The sequence below is a fragment of the Bufo gargarizans genome, chromosome 1, assembly GCF_014858855.1.
Source record: "Bufo gargarizans isolate SCDJY-AF-19 chromosome 1, ASM1485885v1, whole genome shotgun sequence".
In the NCBI taxonomy this organism is placed as follows: Eukaryota; Metazoa; Chordata; class Amphibia; order Anura; family Bufonidae; genus Bufo; species Bufo gargarizans.
The window spans coordinates 85,178,449-85,196,151 of record NC_058080.1 but is presented as its reverse complement, the minus strand read 5'-3'; the positions used below and the strand labels follow the sequence as shown (position 1 = coordinate 85,196,151).

The window sequence follows — 17,703 nt, the reverse complement described above, 5'->3', positions numbered from 1 at the left end:
TCCATTCTGGGCAACAGCATAGTGTTAAAAAAAAAAATTAACTCACATACCTACCTCCATGACAATCTCAGTGAAGTGGTGAAGGCCTTTTCTGGCCTGTGTCCCTCAATGTATGGCTCAGGCGGCGCAATGACGTAATCGCACCGCCTGCAACAGCCTCTGATAGACTGCAGGCACTAGGCCTGTAGCCTATCAGAGTAATGGGTAAGGGTACTTTCACACTAGCAGCAGGACGGATCCGACAGGCTGTTCACCCCCTCAGATCTGTCCTGACGCTATTTCGTCGTGCCGCTGGACTGCCGCTCCGTCCCAATTGACTATAATGGGGACGGGGCGGAGCTCCGGCGCAGCACGACGAGAGGCCGTCGGACTAAAAAGTCAGACATGTCATAGTTTTAGTCCTGCGGCCTTTCGCCGTGCACTGTCATGCTGCGCAGGAGCTCCGCCCCGTCCCCATTATAGTCAACGGGGGACGGAGCGGCGGTCCGGCGGCACGGCGAAATAGCGGCAGGACGGATCCGACAGGGTGACCAGCCTGTCGGATCCGTCCTGCCGCTAGTGTGAAAGTCAAAGTACCCTAAGGGAAACACCTCTCCTCTGCCCCACTGCAGCATTCATCTGTATCGCTGTCCTGAGGACGGTGATATAGATGAATATAGAGATGAACACTTCCACAATGAAAGCTCTCATCTGTCCCTGCCCTGCCACGGGACCTCTCATGGGCCCTTACCGCACTGGGCCCCTGTGCAGCCGAACCGACTGCACAGGCGGTATGTCCGCCCCTGATGTACCCCCTCCTCTACAAGGTGGCGACAGGCACCACCTGCTGTTACAAAAAGAGGCGAGATGGATTATCCGAACAAAAGCTTTAGGTCCATTAGGCTTAAATGATATGACCTTAGCGTTTTCCTCTAAAAATAATGAATATCCAGGGTAGCGCTTGTTTGATTACTGTTGCTTGTCTTAAATGCGATATACACATATGTTAATACACATGCTGCTTTGCAATAAATCAGTATATCATTTGATTACCATGATAATGGTGCAGAGCAGCACATAAAATGATCACCTGTGGGACCTGACTATGTCAGTGGCCAGAAGAAGCGCAACTGCGCGAAATGGCCATCGCCTTTGACTGCATGAAAGTTTTCCGCCCCTTCCACACGTGTATATGCCTGCTTAGATGAATAAAGGATTTTTACACGACAAATGGTGAGTGCTGCCTTACTTATATACTCTATATTTGAGAATTACTGAGCATGGATGGACTGTTTGCTTGTATCACAGGATTGCCTGTGTATTTGAAAGTCTGAAGTTTAGGCAGTGCCGCCTCGTTCTATTCTTTTTGATTGAAAAATGATTACCCGTTTAAATGTGAAAAGGAGGAGAGAAGTTACTAAACAGCTTTTCTCCACTGTAATTCATAGAGGAAAATGAACTGTCAAGTGAAATGAAGATCGACAAAAGTAAACTCCCAATACTGCCTTAAAAAGATTATAAATGACCTGAGGTCTAGATGCCATACACTCCCAAGTTTTAAAGGAATTGACTAATGTAACAGACATTTCTAATATTTAAGGATTCCATGTTGACAGGTTCTGTTTCACAGCTCTAGCGCATTGCAATGTTTGGACAGATAAGCATCGACTGATGATAAACACGTTGATTGGAGTTTGTTGACCATGGCTTATTACACAGGCTAATGAAAAGTGAATGATGCAAATCAGCCAACAAATGTGCGTTTGCTCATTTATTAGCTTATCACCAGCATGATTATACGGGCCTGTTATCAGGAACAAGCATTTCTATGAATGATGGTTCCCAATAAGTAGCTTCAAAATCACCCAGTCTAAAAGGCCCTCCAGAGATGCTGTAGTAATCCCATGCACACGACTATATTTTTGGTCCGCATCTGATCCGCATTTTTTGTGGATTGGATGCGGACCCATTCTTTTCAATGGGACTGAAAAAGATGCAGACAGCCCACTGTGTGCTAACCTCATACTGTAGGTATGTATGTTTTTTAAACGCACAAAAAAAGAACATGTCCTATTTTTGTCTTTTTTCCAAGACTAAACATTTGCAGATCACAAAATGAATATGGTTGTGTACATGAGAATTATAACAGTATTAGCAGGGATTCTATCAAACTAATCTAATAAGTTTCTGTGAGAAAGAAAGTTCCAGACTGGACCAAGCTGATTCATTGTATGTCATATATCTTGATTTCGTATAAAAGGTTGGTACATAAAAAAAGATTACTTGAAATGAAGGAAAATGTGTGTTAAGGCCCTCATACACATTAGAGTGTCATTGGCCAGACCCGCTGTTTTCTGAAGGGTTGGCCAACAATCTAGTATGCACGGAGATCTACAGACTCTGCCCGAACAAGTGATGTTGGCAAGAAGGAAATGAGCCCATTGACTTTCAGCACCTCCTCAGTAATTTTGTCCTCCTATTCAATTGAAAACACATAAATGCTTAGCCAAGATGAGAGTTCCTTTCTATGGGAGAGTCAGAAGAGATAGCTTTCATCTAAGTGAGCATTTGGCTAACAGATAAGGTGTAAGGATGGACACCTTTAATGGATAAGTAACTGGCTGCTACAAACGTATCTGTGGAGATTGGAGACTTGGGCAGAAAAGTGGCAAATGGGTGTCAGGAACCTAACTAGCCACGTTCCAATGTGTGGTTGTTCCAGGAGTGTTGCCATGCCAACCAGCCAAGCCATGGCTGGTTGGCCTATCAGTAAGTCTAGCCACTGGGCAAATCATGTCCCTGGCTTGGCATCCAATCCCAGAGCTGGTTGGAGGATTAAAGTCAGGCACTTACTGCTCCTCAGTGACCGTGAATCTGATTTCTAGCTCCAGTTTGTTTGTGTGCTCATTACATAGCTGCATAAATGTTGGCCCTTCCTGTGTATTGACCTCGCCTTGTTCCAGGATTTACCCCTTGTCTATTGATTAGGCTTCTACTAATTGTACTGGATTTGAATCCTTAGCTTGTTTTTTTCATTAACCGGCTGTTTACTGTGGCTTCTACTGATTCTCCAGACTTAGACTCTGTTGTCACTCTCTAGTGTGGGAGGGAAACCCCACACCGAACATAGAAGGGAAAGGGGAGAGGAAATAAGGCCTGAAAACTAGGGAAGGAAGAAGGACACCTCCTAGTAAAAATCCTAATCAAAGCTCTGACTGACTACCATTATGAACAGACCCCAGAGGTAGGTGAGTTCATACACAGGAATACCTAAAGTCCTATTTAACCCTAAAGGACCCTGGTTCTAATGACAGGAATGAAACATCCTGTTCCTCCAAAAGGAAGGATGAACGGGAGTCTCTCTAAGGACTAATACAAAACAACAAAGAAATGCAGCACACAGAAAAGCCAAAATACAAAGGGAAAGGTAACACCACTTAACTTCCAAGAAGCTATAGCAGCACCAGGAACTCAGGTGAGATCCAAACACCATTTATCCACATGTCCAACTGAAGCTATAAACTGCACAGCATTGTGGGAGAAACAACTATAAATAGGGAAAGTAAAATTACCAAAATAACAACACCTGGAGGTTAAGGGTGTGGCCAGTACCAGAAACAACACAGATGCCTATTGATCCTAAAGGTAAACATGTAAAATCAAACCAGGTGTTGCCAGTTTCAAAGATCTCCTGCCGCTCACTGTCATGGGGACATCCTTATGTCTCGGTATGTCCATGACATCTGGCTTGTTTTGCTGCTACTTCTTGGAAACTGATAGGTCTGCTACCTGTGAGCCCATACCTGTTTTCAGCCATCTTACTTTGCAGACATTAGCTTGGTCCCTAGCAGCCAAGTCCATCCTGCCTTGCAGTGGGCTCTGGTAAACATCTACTAAATGGAGTGGTGAAGGTAGATAGGTAGCAGATTAAGAGTTTGTTGGCGACGATCCTGGACGGTGACCCCATATATCTTTCTCACCACTGTATTCTTGATGGAAAGGTTATGCATATGGGAAGAGAAAATACATGCCAACATGAGTTACCAAAGGGGAAACACAGGAAAAGGACTTAGGAATTTTTGTTTAGAGATCCATGTCAGGCAGGTGCTGTAAGGCAATTAAGATCATTGGGTGCATCAAAAGAAGCATAAATGCAAATGACCAGAATATATAGTCACTAGTCAGTCCACGCATAGCAATTTTTAATACTAATATGCAAAGATATAGTAGATATAGTAGATCTCAAATGGTTTCTAAGACAGGAAATCAAAGTTATCCATGGTATACTAAAAGATTATGAAAATTAGTGTTATTAGGAAGGGCTTAGAGGTAACTGCAGAGACCCTTGTGGGAGCCAGTGTAGAGGATGGGAGTGGTAGTGGCCAAAGTTGAATGTAACAAATTGGGAATTGGAAATACATACAATAGCAGCAGACTTTAGTGCAGTACTTCTCTGGCACCAGCTAAGGAGGTATGGTGGCAGGTTAGATGGCTGCTGTCCCATACTTAGATGTTGCTGTCCCAGTGGTATTCTGGTGACAGGTGTCTTTAGCGTGGTCTCTCACCTCACAGCAGTGTCTGTAAAAGTGATGTTGCAGCTCACTCTGCTGTCTGAAAACTCAAGGATTCACTTGAGTCTTTCCTTTATTATTTGAGAGTGGGTGCTCTACAATCTACATCCTAACTCTATGGCAGGAGAGGTATAATTTGGATCCTCCTCACAGGGGAAAAGATACAGTTCACAGGAGTTGGAGCTCTATGAGCTATTTCCTCGCTCCCCCACTATCTGGACAGGAGCTCTCTCGTTCCCTCTGTCTAATACTGACTATAGATTCCTGAGCTACACTAGACTTCCCCCTCCTGGCAGGAAGTCAAACCAGTCCACTCTACTGGAAGGGGTGGAAGAGAGTGGTTAAGCCGTGTTACAGCCAGCCACTTTAAATCAATACCTCTCCCTGATGGATAAAATCACATACTACATGTGTCATATAACATTACATAGAATTGCATATAAAGCATATAAGAATGCAGCAAACAAAGAACACAATCGTAAGACCCCCAGGTCTGAGGTATTACATAGCCTGATACAGGAGCATATACAGAAATCACTGGACCCCACAGCAAGAATCTAAATTGGGCCCCCATGCTCCATTCAAACCCCCCTCCGACTACCCATTCCTGGCCAGTTTATATAGCAGTGTATTGATATGTGAGGTATGAGGTACTGTATATGTAAATTATCCAATGTAAATGACCACTAGGCAGATCTCAGATCAAACCCCCAATGTGAATGACCCCCCCAAGTAGACCTCAGATCAGAGCCAAATGTGAATGACCCCCAAGTAGACCTCAGATCAGAGCTTTAATGTGAATGACCCCCCCCCCCCCCAAAGTAGACCTCAGATCAGAGCCCAATGTGAATAGCCCCCAAGCAGACCTCAGAGCAGACAACAACAATTTACAACCTACCTCTCCTGCTGTGTACACCGCCGCCATTCCTCACATCCACACTCTTCTAGTTCAGCCTGCCCCACGCTGTGCTGTGACCTGACGTGCGCAGCCTGTGTTCATAGCGTGACGATGTCCTTACACTGTGCGCAGTCACAGCACAGTGAGCAGCCGATGATCAGCAAACGGTGAGTACAGAGCCTGTGGAGCACAACATTCACCACGTCTAATTTATGTTGCTAGACCATTATTCAGCCAGGGAGCAGCCTGTGTAGCATGCAGACTTTTGTAAGAACTGCATCCCCAACAGTGCCTCACCAACAATAGGAGGACATCCCACTAATGAGGACCACCTCATGGTTTGGCTTTTCACGAATTATCAGGGCAGATACTATGAGGGTCATTTATTAAGACGCCATCTCCTTCATAATTTTCTATGCCTGGTTTAGGGGAAGAAAAGGCACAGAAAATGAATGAGGTGGGCATGCTGGCCTGTCCCCTTCCCTGCCCACGCCACTGCCACAATTTTAAACCTGGCATGAGTGGGGAAAGGTTGGTTAGTCGCACCACTATCTATGCGTGAAATACGCCTAATAAAGGCACATTCAGTAGAATAAATGTGTCCCTATGTCCCTAATTCTTTCTCGGTATTACTGCTCAATGAAAGCTTTGCACTGTAAATATGATTATTTTTTTGGGTGTTGTTACAGATTTACTCTGCAAGATGAGGAGTTTGGTGAAGAAAGACTTGTCTGCTTCATTAAAGCACCACCTTCAATCCATAAGAATGTGCAGTGCAGATTTATGGATGACATTAGCTCTTTAGTGGTATCGGATTCAGAAGAACTTGTCAGCAATGTTGTGAATATAGCTGGTCTTGATGATCACCTTAAAATCCCTTTCCCAATTAGTATTTCAATTCCATTCAATAGTCATTACAGAGGAAGTTATAAGGATGTGATGGTAAAAGTCACTGATGAAAATATACAGTCAAGTTATTTAACGCCTATCTCTTTAGAAGGACATCATGGCAAATACAAGGTAAATGACTAATTTCATAACTTCTATCATTCTACAGATGAGTAAATCAATTCGATTTCGACCCAAATTTTCCAAAAACTCAGGTTGAAACCAAATCCAAATATTTGGAAATTTGATTCAAATGAATTTCTCAAAGTGACATAAGCCATTTTTTAGATCAAATGATAGAAAAGATGAAGAAGGAGGATCACATGGTACTAGAAGGTGTCTGAGTATACAAACCAGCAAACATTTTTGAATATTTAAAACAAAATGTAAAAAATCAAACAATGTAGTATGTTTTCTAAAGAGGCTGTTTGTTACCACCGTAAGTCATGTGTTTAACCATAGCCATATATGTCACTGTCACTTTGACATTATAAATGATGTGTTTGAGTTGAAGTGCTTGAAATGAGTTGCATATAGTCCTCAAAATGTCATCCCCAACTTGTCAGGGAAAATAAGAGACTTGATGTGAGTCAAATTTATTCTATCTGACCGGAATCAAACAAGCCAACAGATTTGGTCAAATGGAATCCAAATCGAATTCCAGTAAATTTGCTAAACTCTCATTTTTATTTTTTTAAATAAGTTATTTTTTTTTTATTTTTTTTTGTACTTTGTAATTTGTACAAACATACAAGTGGTGCAATAAAGTCTCTGTAAAGAGTGTGCCAGAGTATTATCAGCTATTTAGAGTTGTCCATACAGTTCACATTAAACAGTTATAAAACCACCATACAAACAAGTTACAGCATACAACAATAACCCCTGCCTATCGTGTCATTGTTAGATGGGGTTACAAAAGATTTAAATATACTTTTGTCTAGAGGGAGGTCACTCAGATGAGCCATAGAAAAGATTACATTTAGCCCAAATCTGTGGGCACCTGACTCAGATACCCTGTATTCCAGCTACCATTTGCTCCAAGGAGCAGTTAAGTTGAATAGAGTTTATGATTTCGAAATTGGAGGGAAGGGTGGAGCTTTTCTAGCCACTTGGGACCTAGTCACTGTAATCAGAAGTGTAGCTAAAGGCTCATGGGCCCTGCTGCCAGAGTTCAGCTTGGGCATCCCTTCCCTCAGTGGTTTGTTGCCAGGGGCAGGGAAGCACATAGCCTTCGTGCTGCCTGAGGCAAAAATTGAAATAGCGCCCCCTACCCCCATGGCACATTCTTGACCTAACATCTTCCCTCCATCCAATGGTGTGACTTGACCTGCATAGACTTTCTATAATACCAGTGTCTTCTTATGTCGAACAAATGTGTTTGGGTCCACTCAGGCTCCTGGGCCCGGTAGCGACAGCTACCTCTACATGCCCTACAGCTACATCCTTGACAGTAAGAATAAAAGAAATCAAACAACCATTGCTACAACTTGTCTAATCCTAGAGACAGGAGATCTAGTGCAGTCGCCCAGTTCATTTATGTCTAATTCTAAATATTCTGCTGAATTAGGCTAGGGCTACACAGAGACACTGGTCGCGCAACAGTTGTCACGGCCAGGATCGCTGAGTAGCAGTGATCCTGTAGAAGTGAATTGGATCACTGAGTCGCGGGAATTCCAGCAGTGTTGGATTTCTTGTGATTGCCGTGGTGATCCCATGCATTACTATACACACTGCTACTCAGCAATCCTAGCCCTAGCCTTAGGCACACAAAGACATAATGTGACGCGCGAACCACGCCCCCCGGCGTCCCTGGCAACACAAGGCACGCCGCTGCCTCTGGAGAACCGGACTGGATCGCAGGAGCCTCCCAGGAACAGCAGACCATCACCAGAGAACACAGGAGATCAAGCGCCGGGAAGGGTAAGTGATCTCTGTAGCCAGGGACATTGCGGGACGCCACACCTAGGCACAGAGCACCACTTTCTTCCACAGCGCACCATACAAACAGAATTACCACCAGTTATAAACTGCTATACACGCATTTATCTCTAAAAGGCGCATTATTGATCCCCTACAGAACGGCCATCTGTTTTATTCTAATTCCACTAAGAGGCATTACTGGATAACAACCCTGTGTAACAGTGAATGATCATCCTGCAGATTTTCAGTGATTTTTATCCTGATCAGTGATTATTATATGCAAGAATTTATGAACTTTTTTAGACATCTTTTTACCTGCATCTTTTTACCTGCATTTTTACCTGCATTTGAAAGACTGTAAACTCTTTTTTTCAATTTTTTCAATTTTTTATAGTTTTATACAATTTTTCTCTTATATATACTCAAAACATACAATCCACCATTTACGCAGGTCATTTTTTTACACCCACATTTTCTCTGGGAAAATGTGCTAAAAAGACTCATCACTACTCCAACATACCTTCATTTTTTATCAAAAAGGGACTGCATACAACCTTCTACTAGACTACACGTATATTAAATTATTAATAAATAATACTTGTACCCAAATAAGAGTGTGCCTGCTTATCTCTTATTCATTCATAAAAGACATAATGTGGCCACATTTTAGCTTTCAAATTCTGGCTTAAACATCTGGAACCCAATGGTTTCTCTAAACCAAAGTGTGAACCTCATGGGGATCTTTGTCATCTAACATCAGAAAAGGTGTTGCACCTGTAACTTAGGTTATAAATTATTAAATTATTTAAAGAAACACTAAACACTAGAAGATGAGTGGATTTCCCCAAATTAATTTTTGGTCTAATTCAGTAGAAATGGCCGTCAGATTTGATTCAGTCTAAATACATTTGGTCTAAATTGAAAGTGTCTAATTGTCCTGAAAAGTCATGTATTACACTTTGAGCTATGGCTCTCAGACTATGGATACACTAAAATATCATTATTTCGGTTTAAAAATGCTATTATTGTGTAAAACTTAAACAAATAAGAAAAAGACATATTAGGTATTGCCACGCCGTAACGATCTGCTCTATAAAAAAAGTCACATGACCTAATCCCTCAGGTAAACGCTGTAAAAATAAAACCGGTGCCAAAACATCCATTTTTTGGTTACCTTACCTCACAAAAAAACGTAATATAGAGCAATTAAAAATCATATGTACCCCAAAATAGTACCAATAAAACTGGCATCTTATCCCGTAGTTTCCAAAATGTGGTCACTTTTTTTTTCTATTGTAGGGGTGCATCAGGGGGGCTTCAAATGGGACATGGCATCTAAAAACCAGTTCAGCTAAATATGCCTTCCAAAAACCATATGGCGTTCCTTTCCTACTGCGCCCTGCAGTGTGCCCGTACAGCAGTTTATGATCACATGTGGGGTATTTCTGTAAACTGCAGAAGCAGGGTAATAAATATTGAGTTTTATTTGGCTGTTAACCCTTGCTTTGCTACTGCCAAAAAAATGAAATTCAGAAATTTAATCTCCATTTTCCATTAATTCTTGTGGAACACCTAAAGGGTTAACAAAGTTTGTAAAATCAGTTTTGTATACCTTGAGGGGTGTAGTTTCCAAAATTGGGTCATTTTTGGGTGGTTTCTATTATATAAGCCTCACAAAGTGACTTCAGACCTGAACTGGTCCTTAAAAATTTTCCAAAAAAGTTCAAGATTTGCTTCCAAACTTCTAAGCCTTCTAACCTCCCCAAAAAATAAAATGTCATTTTCAAAGTGATACAAACATGAAGTAGACATATGGGGAATGTAAAGCAATTTACATTTTTTGAGGTATTACACTCTATTATAAAAGTAAAGAAATTGAAATTTAGAAATTTGCTAATTTTCCAAAATTTTTTATTTTATAATTTTTTATTAATAAAAATGAAAAATGTTTTACCCATTTTTACCAGTGACATGAAGTACGATATGTGACGAGAAAACAATCTCAGAATGGCCTGTATAAGTAAAAGCGTTTTAAAGTTATTACCACATAAAGTGACACATGTCAGATTTGCAAAAATTGCCTGGGCAGGAAGGTGAAAACAGGCCCGTGTTTGAAGGTGTTAAAGTAACAGCAACATATATGGCTATGGTTAAACGGATGGTAGCTGGTGGTAACAAACAGCCTGCTTAATAACACACTGCACTGTCAGATTTTATCTAAATTAAAAACTGTTAAAAAATTGTTCCTTTTGGTGGAAGACGCCTACTTCTCAGTCTACTGATCTGTAAAATGGTGGCCATTGGCAACTCCTAAATTGCCCTATTATAGGTGGGCTGATAATTGACGATCTCACAGTGGATTCATATACAAACAGACAGACAAGACAAAACAAACAATGCAAGGTGCACAATGTATACAGCCCTAATGATGTGATAACAACAAAAGGTACATGGTGCATCAGACTAACTATTAAAAGACACCCTAATACGATAGTATTTGGTATCACAGACAGTTTCTGTGGCCAACCACAACGCGTTTCCCCCACGGTGTGGGATCATCAGGGGGTAAATGAATCTATATAATTAAACAGATGAGAAAACAAGGAGAGTAGAACGGAAGGAGACCCATATTGTGTTAGGGTATCCGTAAAGTGGGTATTAATAGCCGTTCAACATACAGTGGTGTCGAGTCACAAACAATAATAAAGTTAAAAATGGACCAGATGAGAATCCTAGGAGGAGAAGGAGGAAGAACAAATATCGCATCCCCTGATGTGTGAACAGATATTTCACATGATTAGAACTCAAGGTAGGTTTCTGTGAAAAGAGAAAAAAATATACATATATATGCATGTATTTGTACGAAAAGACCTAAATTGGCTATTGGATAAGAAAGCCACCACCATTATGAGCCCCATAAAGGGAAATAACTCACTGTGTCCGGGGGTAACTTAGTGTACACATAAACGTGATATGTATTACACTAGAGCCAAACAGGTTATGAGTCAACATGAGGTTATTAGTGTCCACCAGGGCTAGCATCCATGTGTGTTTAATGATACGTTCAGCTGAAACATAAAAACATATAGAATAGCTAGTAAATATACTGAGACACCACCTGGGACCACCACCAAACGGACCCAGGAGGCTTAAGTGGCATAAATTCTTTAGGGTTTCAAACAGAGAGACCTGTAATAGGCTTGGCCTGGACAAGGGTGACTTTAATGACCTTCAGACCCTCACTGATCTAAATAGAGATCATAACCGCATCACAGGTTCGGGCCCATTTACCACATTGAAGCCTAAAAGTAAGAGAATGCCTCCCCCTGCAAACTATGAACATGTTGACATCTTTTTACAGATGGTCACTAATGACCTTGAACAACTTGAAAGTGTAGGTCCAAAATCCTTCAACCTCTCCTTGACGGAGATACAGGCACTAAAGTCGCTAGAAAAAGCTCACACCATTGTAATAAAACCATCAGATAAGGGGGCAACGTAGTTGTCCTTGAGAACGATGCATAAATGCGTATGTGCCTGGACCTCCTGAAGGACAAAGAGGGTTACAGGATCCTACCCACCAATCCTACCCAGTCCTTTTTAGCGGAACTTAAACAAATATTATTAATCGGCCTTGATGATAAAGTGATCAGTGTACCTGAATTTGAATTCCTACTGCCTGCCAAACCCTTGATAGCGACCTTTTATGGGCTCCCCAAGATCCACAAGGGGGTTACCCCGCTAAAAGGCCGCCCCATTGTATTGGGGGTCAATTCATTGACCCAGAATTGTGGGGTATACCTGGACAGGGTGTTGGGGGAGTCTGTTGTGTCCCTCCCTGCCTATACGAGGGACACAATGGACTTCCTCAACAAAATAGACGCTCTCAACCTTGACCCTGAATGTATCTTGGGGAGCATTGATGTTGAATCATTATACAGCTACAGTGGAGGAAATAATTATTTGACCCCTCACTGATTTTGTAAGTTTGTCCAATGACAAAGAAATGAAAAGTCTCAGAACAGTATCATTTCAATGGTAGGTTTATTGTAACAGTGGCAGATAGCACATCAAAAGGAAAATCGAAAAAATAACTTTAAATAAAAGATAGCAACTGATTTGCATTTCATTGAGTGAAATAAGTATTTGAACCCTCTAACAAAAAAAGACTTAATACTTGGTGGAAAAACCCTTGTTTGCAAGCACAGAGGTCAAACGTTTCTTGTAATTGATGACCAAGTTTGCGCACATTTTAGGAGGAATGTTGGTCCACTCCTCTTTGCAGATCATCTCTAAATCCCTAAGGTTTCGAGGCTGTCTCTGTGCAACTCTGAGCTTGAGCTCCCTCCATAGGTTTTCGATTGGATTAAGGTCCGGAGACTGACTAGGCCACTCCATGACCTTAATGTGCTTCTTCTTGAGCCACTCCTTTGTTGCCTTTGCTGTATGTTTTGGGTCATTGTCGTGCTGGAACACCCATCCACGACCCATTTTCAGTTTCCTGGCAGAGGGAAGGAGGTTGTCGCTCAGGATTTCACGATACATGGCTCCGTCCATTTTCCCGTTTATGCGAATAAGTTGTCCTGTGCCCTTAGCAGAAAAACACCCCCAAAGCAAAATGTTTCCACCCCCATGCTTGACGGTGGGGACGGTGTTTTGGGGGTCATAGGCAGCATTTTTCTTCCTCCAAACACAGCGAGTTGAGTTAATGCCAAAGAGCTCTATTTTGGTCTCATCAGACCACAGCACCTTCTCCCAGTCACTCTCTGAATCATTCAGGTGTTCATTGGCAAACTTCAGACGGGCCTGCACATGTGCCTTCCTGAGCAGGGGGACCTTGCGAGCCCTGCAGGATTTTAATCCATTGCGGTGTAATGTGTTTCCAATGGTTTTCTTGGTGACTGTGGTCCCTGCTAATTTGAGGTCATTAACTAACTCCTCCCGTGTAGTTCTAGGATGCTTTTTCACCTTTCTCAGAACCATTGACACCCCACGAGGTGAGATCTTGCGTGGAGCCCCAGAGCGAGGTCGATTGATGGTCATTTTGTGCTCCTTCCATTTTCGAACAATCGCACCAACAGTTGTCACCTTCTCTCCCAGCTTCTTGCTAATGGTTTTGTAGCCCATTCCAGCCTTGTGCAGGTCTACAATTTTGTCTCTGACATCCTTGGACAGCTCTTTGGTCTTTCCCATGTTGGAGAGTTTGGAGTCTGCTTGATTGATTGATTCTGTGGACAGGTGTCTTTTATACAGGTGACTAGTTAAGACAGGTGTCCTTAATGAGGGTGACTAATTGAGTAGAAGTGTCTAACCACTCTGTGGGAGCCAGAACTCTTAATGGTTGGTAGGGGTTCAAATACTTATTTCACTCAATGAAATGCAAATCAGTTGCTATCTTTTATTTAAAGTTATTTTTTCGATTTTCCTTTTGATGTGCTATCTGCCACTGTTACAATAAACCTACCATTGAAATGATACTGTTCTGAGACTTTTCATTTCTTTGTCATTGGACAAACTTACAAAATCAGTGAGGGGTCAAATAATTATTTCCGCCACTGTATATCTCCCATCAGTATGGTCTTAGAGCCATAGAGTATTTCCTGCGCACTAGGGGAATACAATATGACTCACATAATAGATTCAAGTTGTTGGAGTTTACCCTTACTCATAACTTCTTCCTATATAACTCAAGACTCTACCACCAGCTCAGGGGGGTGACGATGGGAAGCCCCTGTGCCCCCACTTATGCCAACCTCTTCCTGGGCTGGTGGGAGGACACACATGTCTTTCCTGATCACGTCGTCTGGTGGTCCAGTAACATCCAGTTCTGGACTCGCTTTATTGACGACGTATTTATAGTCTGGAAGGGAGAATCGGCGGAGTTCAAGCGGTTTGTTGACCTCAAGCGGTTTGTTGACCTTAACAAAAATGAGATTGGACTCCGGTTTACCTCTGAACATAACCCTTCCAGCATTACCTTTTTAGATGTCAAGGTGACAAAGATTGGGGACAGACTATCGACAAATATATATAGGAAGACCACAGACACTAATTCCCTCTTACACTGGAGTAGCTACCACCCAGCCCCCCTCAAATGGGGTATTCCAAGAGGTCAATACCTCCGGGTGCGCAGGAACTGCTGCAGTGATAAGTTATTTTTTAGAGAGGCTAGGGCCCTACGGGATAGGTTTGTGGCCAGAGGTTATCCACAACCTGTACTTAGGGATGCCTTCAAACATGCATTAACCAGAGACCGTAATGATCTATTAATTCCCAAAAATAGGACGGCTGACTGCCCCCAACCGACCAGAATTATTTCCAACTTTGATGCTGCAAATCAGGAAGTGAAAAAAGTTTTAAGCAAATACTGGCCGATCCTGAGAATGGACCCTGACCTCTCTGAGATTGTTACTGAACACCCAGCCGTCTCCTATAGACGAGGAAGGAGTCTTAAGGATCTGTTATTATCCAGCCACTTTACACTACCTGCCAATAAGGGCACCTGGCTTGACCGAAAACCCATTGGCGTTTTTAGATGTGGCGGCTGCAAAGCATGTCAGTTTCTGACTACCGCGAAAATCATCAAAGGATCGGTGACAGGGCAGACGTTCCAGATCCGTGATTTTATTAATTGTAGATCTAAGGGCGTGGTCTATCTGTGTCAATGTACATGTCCTATGGACTATGTTGGTAAGACAGCAAGGGAACTTAGAAGGAGAATTCTAGAGCATGTCAACGACATAACGAAGAAGGAGGCCACATCTATTGCGGTACACGTCAACAACATTCATGGGGGTGATCCCAGGTCTCTTTGTTTCACTGTGCTGGAACTGGTACCCCCATCTCCACACGGGGGTGATTGGGATAGGAGGATCCTACAGAAAGAGAGTGAATGGATCCATAGACTCCGGTCCCAATCCCCCCGTGGTCTCAATGAAAGACTAACTTTTTCATGTTTCCTCTGACCCTTATTCTACTGGGTCATTCACCCTCTCATAACTATCCCGTTTGCGATTATAACCATATACCCCACCCCCAGACAACATCACTATGTTGTTATTTTAACCCACCATGATCAATTAGCTGAACGGCCTCCTGGCTCATCTCTGGCACATCCCGACTCTGCATGTTCCCATTACCCTTGCCCCCGCTCCCTTTCCTTTCCCTTAAAAACCCCTTGCAATTTTGAGGCTTGAGTGATTTCATTGCCCCTTCCACAGTGGAACGCACGTCCACACTGATGGCTTTTTCAATAATGTGATCCACATATTGGCCCAGGTTATGTCATTTGGGAATGATTGGGGGCATGCTTTATAAGGTGGGGTCGACTAGAGAGGCATAACATTGGACCCTAGGAGGATTGAGATTGGAGGAAGCGCTGCTACAGGCTCCAACTGTGAGTAATCCCTGGACACTTCTTTGATATAGGGTCAGGCCACAGTTTTACTTATGTTCTGATGTACGCTTTCTGCCATGTAGGTGACTCACAATGAACAGGCCATTTATCTTGGGCTGATGTCTACCTAATGAGTAACATATCTGAGGTATATGCACTCTCTATATCTTTTGGGTCCGTTTGGTGGTGGTCCCAGGTGGTGTCTCAGTATATTTACTAGCTATTCTATATGTTTTTATGTTTCAGCTGAACGTATCATAAACACACATGGATGCTAGCCCTGGTGGACACTAATAACCTCATTTTGACTCATAACCTGTTTGGCTCTAGTGTAATACATATCACGTTTATGTGTACACTAAGTTACCCCCGGACACAGTGAGTTATTTCCCTTTATGGGGCTCATAATGGTGGTGGCTTTCTTATCCAATAGCCAATTTAGGTCTTTTCGTACAAATACATGCATATATATATTTTTTTCTCTTTCCACAGAAACCTACCTTGAGTTCTGATCATGTGAAATATCTGTTCACACATCAGGGGATGCGATATTTGTTCTTCCTCTTTCTCCTCCTAGGATTGTCATTTGGTCCATTTTTAACTTTATTATTGTTTGTGACTCGACACCACTGTATGTTGAACGGCTATTAATACCAGCTTTACGGATATCCTAACACAATATGGGTCTCCTTCCGTTCTACTCTCCTTGTTTTCTCATCTGTTTAATTATATAGATTCATTTACCCCCTGATGATCCCACACCGTGGGGGAAACGCGTTGTGGTTGGCCACAGAAACTGTCTGTGATATCAAATACTATCGTATTAGGGTGTCTTTTAATAGTTAGTCTGATGCACCATGTACCTTTTGTTGTTATCACATCATTAGGGCTGTATACATTGTGCACCTTGCATTGTTTGTTTTGTCTTGTCTGTCTGTTTGTATATGAATCCACTGTGAGATCGTTAATTATCAGCCCACCTATAATAGGGCAATTTAGGTGTTGCTAGCCTAGGATCGAGGACAGGGAGTCCCCACCCTTAGGGGTCGTCCCTGGGCAGAGGGTCTAGCCTCAGGGCATGCATCTAGGGAGAGGTCCCCCATAGATTCAATGAGCATGCTAATCTTCCGGTGGATTCATATACATCAGGACATCAGTGGACGTCTATTTGTTGTATAATTACCATTAAAATTAAATCTCTCTAGAAGGGTTATTTTCTAGCTGGACTTTAGTACTCTTTACCTCTTAACCCATTACATAAAACCCTATTCATAATTGCTGGACTTTAAATTACATTTAGTGTTCCTTTAACATTTCAAGGCTGTTAGATCACTGTGAAATCTATCTCAAGATGATGTACCCAATCTTCACAAAGAGCCTTCCTTGAAAAATGACTCAAGTTATTGGCCAAACCTGAGTGACTCATTTGCAGATGTTGCTGTTTCCCCATTAATGTTTCTTGTTTTGCAAAGGAGCATTTTAAATGGCTGTGCCCTGTGAACAGACTCACAAAGTCAGCAAAATTTAGGAGTTTTAATATAAGGAAGAGACAGTTTTCAGTTGCAGGATAACTATTTTCTAAACATCTCCCAGGGAGCAATGGTCTGGGTGCTGCTATTGAGACCTGAACCAATCAGGTCCAATCAGGCACCCGGAGCAGAGAATGTTAAAGGCGTTGTCTCATGAATGGTATTACTATGCAATAAATAAGGAATTGCAAATAAAGTATTATTGCAATATGCATGCAATAAAAATATTATTCATTTTTTATGTACATTAAATTTTCCTATCTTGTAGCGCCCCCTGCTGCCTATTCTTTTGGTCCACCTTCTCCTGCATTCAGAGGTGGAGTAACATGCTCAGTAGTTTCCCTGTTCCCTTTCTCCTCAGCCAATAGAAGCTCGCAGGCCCTTAGTCTCCACATACACACAGTTTTACTCCAGTTTTCCATAACAACCCAGCCATTTTTCTTCACTGCTGTAAGTCAGCTTTAGGCTAGCGCTAGGGCTACATGACGACATGCACAGCTCAGCAGACAGTATTACACAGTA

The 17,703-nt window shown here is 42.3% G+C and overlaps 1 protein-coding gene across 1 annotated transcript in view; it reads left to right on the top strand.

The window, feature by feature from the left end:
* Positions 1 to 5,559: 5,559 nt before the first annotated feature.
* Positions 5,560 to 17,703, top strand: part of DTHD1 (death domain containing 1) — a 70,837-nt gene continuing 58,693 nt past the window's right edge. Inside the window, exons 1-2 of the mRNA XM_044276072.1 lie at positions 5,560 to 5,615; positions 6,138 to 6,468. Coding sequence (XP_044132007.1) covers positions 5,560 to 5,615; positions 6,138 to 6,468 — 387 coding nt within the window. The remainder of the gene's footprint in view (positions 5,616 to 6,137; positions 6,469 to 17,703) is intronic.